The sequence below is a fragment of the Hyla sarda genome, chromosome 10 (genome assembly GCF_029499605.1).
Source record: "Hyla sarda isolate aHylSar1 chromosome 10, aHylSar1.hap1, whole genome shotgun sequence".
In the NCBI taxonomy this organism is placed as follows: Eukaryota; Metazoa; Chordata; class Amphibia; order Anura; family Hylidae; genus Hyla; species Hyla sarda.
This window is the reverse complement of record NC_079198.1, coordinates 131,946,206-131,951,828: the sequence shown is the minus strand read 5'-3', so window position 1 is coordinate 131,951,828 and position 5,623 is coordinate 131,946,206. Positions and strand designations below refer to the sequence as shown.

General features: G+C 37.8%; 1 protein-coding gene across 1 annotated transcript; it reads left to right on the top strand.

The window, feature by feature from the left end:
- The first annotated feature begins 2,197 nt into the window (after positions 1–2,197).
- On the top strand, positions 2,198–5,224 carry LOC130293271 (nicotinamide N-methyltransferase-like). Its single transcript, XM_056541774.1, has 2 exons — positions 2,198–2,348; positions 5,013–5,224. The coding sequence occupies exons 1-2, from the start codon at positions 2,198–2,200 to the stop codon at positions 5,222–5,224; spliced, it is 363 nt and encodes a 120-aa protein (XP_056397749.1).
- The last annotated feature ends 399 nt before the right edge of the window (positions 5,225–5,623 follow it).

The following is a 5,623-nucleotide window of genomic DNA, read 5'->3' as shown; positions in this document are numbered from 1 at the left end:
GGGGGGGGAAGCAGATAGGGAAAAAAAAGATTTATTGTAGGCTGAGAAAAGAGTGAGGAGGGAGAGAACAGAAGACTTGGAAAGCTCGTTGGCACGCAAACCGAGTGCCATAAAGTGTGCCCAGCTTTCCCAGTCTCCTGAAGAGCTCCAATATGACAGATATACTCTTCAGGTGACTGGTAAAGTTGAGGAAGTATAGTGAGTCCTGCATTCTGCACTGCATGCCACCAAGCTTTCCCAGTTTCCTGAAGACAAATATTCTCTTAACCCCTTAAGGACTCAGCCCATTTGGACCTTAAGGACTAAGACAATTTTATTTTTGTTTTCGTTTTTTCCTCCTCCACTTCAAAAAATCATAACTCTTTTATATTTTCATCCACAGACTAGTATGAGGGCTTGTTTTTTGCGCGACCAGTTGTCCGTTGTAATGCCATAACTCACTTTATCATAAAATGTATGGCGCAACCCAAAAAATACTATTTGTGTGGGGAAATTAAAAAGAAAACCGCTATTTTGCAAATTTCGGAAGGTTTTGTTTTCACGCCGTACAATTTATGGTAAAAATGACATGTGTTTTTTATTATCTGGGTCAATACAATTAAAATTATACCCATGATTATACACTTTTCTATTACTGTTGCGCTTAAAAAAAATCACAAACTTTTTAACCAAATTAGTACGTTTAAAATCCCCCTCTTTTGAATACCTATAACGTTTTCATTTTTCCGTATAAGCAGTGGTATTAGGGCTCATTTTTTGCGCCGTGATCTGTACTTTTTATTGATACCATATTTGCTCATACAAAACTTTTATTACATTTTTTATAAAAATTTTGGGGAATAAAATGTTATAAAAAAGCAGCTATTTTGGACTTTTTTTTTTTACGTTAATGCCGTTCACCGTACGGGATCATTTACATTTTATTTTAATAGGTCGGATATTTACACACGCGGCGATACCAAATATGTATAAAAAATAATTTTTTTTTACACTTTTTGGGGGTAAGATAGGGAAAATGGGGCAATTTACGTTTTCACTGGGGAGGGTTTTTTTTTACTTTATTTTTTTTACTTTTATTTTTACACTCTTATAGTCCCCATAGTGGACTATTTATAGCAACCATTCGATTGCTAATGCTGATCAGTGCTATGTATAGGACACAGCACTGATCAGCATTATCAGTCATCTTCTGCTCTGGTCTGCGGGAAGGCAGATCAGAGCAGAAGACTCCCGGAAGGCAGCGGAGCCAGGTGAGGGAACCTCTGTTTGCCGTGCAGGATGATCGGATCGCCGCGGCAGCGCTGCGGAGTGATCCGATCATCCTGTTAAGTGACCGCGAGGCTGCAGATGCCGTGATCTGTATTGATCACGGCATCTGAGAGGTTAATGGCAGACATCTTCGGGTTCGCGGATGTCCGTCATTACCGGCGGGTCCCTGGCTGCAATCCACAGCCGGGACCTGCCGCGCATGATGTCGGCATCGCTCTGATGCCCGCGGTTATGCTCAGGACGTAAATGTACGTGTATGTCCTGGTGCTTTAAGTACCACATCACCAGGACATACATTTACGTCCTGCGTCGTTAAGGGGTTAAAAAGACTGGTAAATCTGGGTGGCAGAAAGTACACAGTGCACGGCTCAAAATACTTCCCCAGCTCTCCCAGTCTCCTGGACAGATTATCTTTCTGATGAAGCAGATACTTTCCCCAGACAATGCTGGATACTTAGATAGTACTAAAATAAATTAAAAAATTATACAAATTCCAAAGAATAACATGTGATTTTACTGTACAGTGATATAAAAAAAAGAAATAGGAAAATACCACAATGTTGCACAATTTTGTTTCTTTTTTTCAATATCCACCCCCAAATCATTGCTTAGAGATGGATTAAAAAATGTTATGAGTGTTAGAAAGAGAGAGGGGTAAAATTTTTATTCATCAGGTCAGGAAGGGGTTAAGCACTAACATACTATATGTCTGTCCTAAAATAAAATAATGTGTGGAGATTTGTTTTTCTGAAGATCCTTAATGCTCCATGGGAATCTCTAACACATATTCACATGACTGTTTCATGAAGATAATTACAAATGATGTGATAAATGATAACACAACCTGTAATATAATTCCTGGTAATTATATAAAGACCTGTAGCTCCGGTGTAGAGACAGTCACCTGTCTGTGATAGAAGATTACACGATGGATTCCGGCTCCCGTAAGATCTATCATGTACATGGATTTGATTCCAGACAATTCCTGGAGCATTATGTCTCAGATAAACCTGATATGGTCTTTGAAGAGGATTTCTTAAGATTTCCCATTGAAAATTTTGTGAAAGCTTTCAGACCAGGTATGTATGCTTCTATGCTTTTATTTATTTATTTTTTACAGTCTTATTACATTGTTTATAGTTATAGATTAACTCTAAATACCCATTCTTTTTGGCTGACTTTTTCTTTTTTTTTTTTCTTTCTTTCTTAGCACTTTAAATGGTTGGAAACAATTGTAAATAACTAAATGAAGAACTTGTTTTTTAGTTGTTACAGAGCAGACAACCATGCTCCTCTATATAATTCTCCTATCATTTAAAGGGAGCAGAGTGAGCCTAGTCATTAAAGTGCTACTCTAAATGTGGTCCCGGTGGCATGATATGAGCTTAGATTTTGCTGCTGCTTCTGATTCAGTGACTTGCTGGAGACTATTACAATCCGTTGACACATTTGCCAGAATTCCCTTGAAAGTCTATTGGACTACTGGCAAATCCGTTCTCAGATTGTGATAGTCTCAAAGCAAGTCACCAGATCAAAAGTGTCTGCAAAATTAAAGAAGAATTCCTGCCTCCTGGACTACAATTAGTGGTACCCTTTAAAAATGAAGAATATAGGGGTCTCAGTGTTTAGAAAAGTAATTGCACTCTTTGAAATATCCTGAATATTTGGCCATTTCTAGAGGATGATCAAGGGTTTTTTGTGGGGCAATTACGTTAAAAACCTGCATTGGTTTGTTCTACTGTCATTTCCTGATTTATTCTAAATCAGTTTTTGATCAAGTAGAAAGTTGTTTCCGGGTTCTAGATTTTAGTGTGTCAGTTCTTAGAAACACAATGCATCAACAACTGTTCTATGCTCAGATTAATAGTTATAGAATAAAGACACATAGTACTCACCTTTGAGTTTCCCATTAATTTGTCTTGGCTCATTGTAGCGTTGTCATTTTTATAGATGACACAAGTATGGTGGGCATGCTATAGTTGCCGGAACAGGGACTAAGACTATAGACTGTTACGCATATTCTAATGCTTCTTCCGGTCGCTAGAGTATGCAACACAGTCTGTAGTCTCATTTACTGTCCCTGCACCTGCACCCCCTCCCAGCATGCCCACCATTACTGTGTTGTCTCTGGAATGAAAACGCTACAATAAACCAAAACAAAGAATTAATAAAATCAAGGCTGAGTGCTATGTGTCTTTATTCTACATCTACTAATCAATTAGAAAGTCTGAAACAGAGTAGTGTTTGAGCACCCCGTAGGAAGGTTTGGTGTGAGTAGATTCAGGATTGATAGCTGTCAGCCAACTGGACCATGGTCTGACTCTATTTGTTTGCCTCAGCACTTTATTTATGATCAGGTTATCACTAATGATAGAAATATTGGCCAGATTGAAAGAAGATTACAGAGAGTATTGTTTACTTTGTAGAGCCTGTCCTATTTTGTATGACACAGACACTACTAATGAGGATTCTACAATGATAAATGTTCCCTTTGGTGACACTGAAGAAAAATAAAACTGATACTGCTAGATTCCCCCATAGACTAGAGCAGATAACTGGGGGCCATGACAGTAGGACACATATCTAGGTGTTAAAATTTGTTCCAAAAGGCTTCACTTTTAACTGATGTCAAATGTATTTAGTTGTATTGTGATGGCCAATTTGGATTCAGCCCTACACTCAATAGGCCAGGTACAACAGAAGGAGTTTAAGGAGCTAAGTGGAAATGCAAAGCATCGCTACCTAGCTCCATGAGACAGACAGGAATCAGCAATACATAGTGTATCACTGCTTACTGTAGAGTAAGCAGGACTTCTGTCAAAACTACAGGAGTCCATATTCTCTAAATTGTTTCCTTAGTGTTATGCTAGTACAACATAAAAACTACCTACTGAGCATTGAGGCATAATTTAAATGTCTTTCTGCTCAGTTAAAAGTTTGGGGAGAGATAAATTATAGAAGACCTAATGGTTATAATAGCATAAAATATAGCTGCCCTATCCAACCAAGTAAGGGCTCAGCCACATTTCCATTCATATGGTTAATAATTACATAATCAGTAGTCAAAGCAGCTTAACGGAGCTGTAGCTGAGCTGTCAGGTGACTAGAAAGGACAGCTATATTGTACATAATTGCAGCTATTAGTATTTCCAGTATACAGGAACAAGGATTTTTGTTAAACTAAGAGGAGTCCCTGCTCAACGATGAAGTGTCCATGGTGATCTAAGCTAGTGTGCCACTAGCTTAGATCACCATGAGGTATACACTGTCAGCTTGGCACAGAGTTCAATAAATTTCCACAAGCATGTACACTAGCATTTTCCAATGTGTTCAGTCTGCTTCTGGCTCTAGGAAGTCAACTTTATTTATGAATGTATTTATGAATGTACAAATATTTTCTATGGTGTTAGAATTTACCTATAATTAAGATGGGAGCCCCCCCCCCCCCAACACACACACACACACTCACCACCCAATACATGTCAGGATAAGCCTATTCTGCAATATACTGTAGGCTTTTATAAAGTACTATTTACCTGAAAGTAGTATTTTAAACAACTTGGCTCTGCTCAAATAATCCTTTTAATGTGATACTAAAAGGTATTAGATTAATACCACCAAATTTAACAAACAAAACATTTCAGGGTTATTTGTGCATTTAGTTATTTAATTATTTTTATACATTAATATATATAATAGTTTTTCATATTTGATGTTTTATTATACTGAATTTCTCTCTACAGGTCATATTAGAGGAGATGTCCTGATTGACCTCAGCATTGGTCCCATGATTCACTATCTCTATGCACCCAGTGAGTTTTTCAAGCACATCATAATACTGAAGGTCCGAGACAGATGTATCCTGGAGCTAAAAAGATGGCTGAACACACGTACTGGAGCCTTTGACTGGGGACATGCCACAAAGATTCATGTAGACATAGAAGGAAAGAGGTAAAATATTTGCCAAAGTTATAGGGGAAACCCATTGTCATTGTCATTACTGCAGAAAACATATAAAGCAGATCTAGGAAATGTTTAAGCATTAAATCATTCAAGAAAAACTAAATTTGACCTCATATCCTGTCCTCATATCTCATATCACTAAATATTCTCTGCCCCTATCTGCCCAGTAGTTAGCAGGATAATTAAGAGTCCCGGGCAATCTCTACAGCCGTAGAGTAACACAATTGGAGAGGAGATGTACCAGAAGTCCCACTGACTCACACAATTGGGTGGGTTAGTGTTAATTTAACTATTCTATATTTATTTAGCTGTCATATACAGTAAGTAACATATTTACAAAGTTTAATTTAGAAGTTATGCTGGAAAATACATACAAACATACACATGTGGG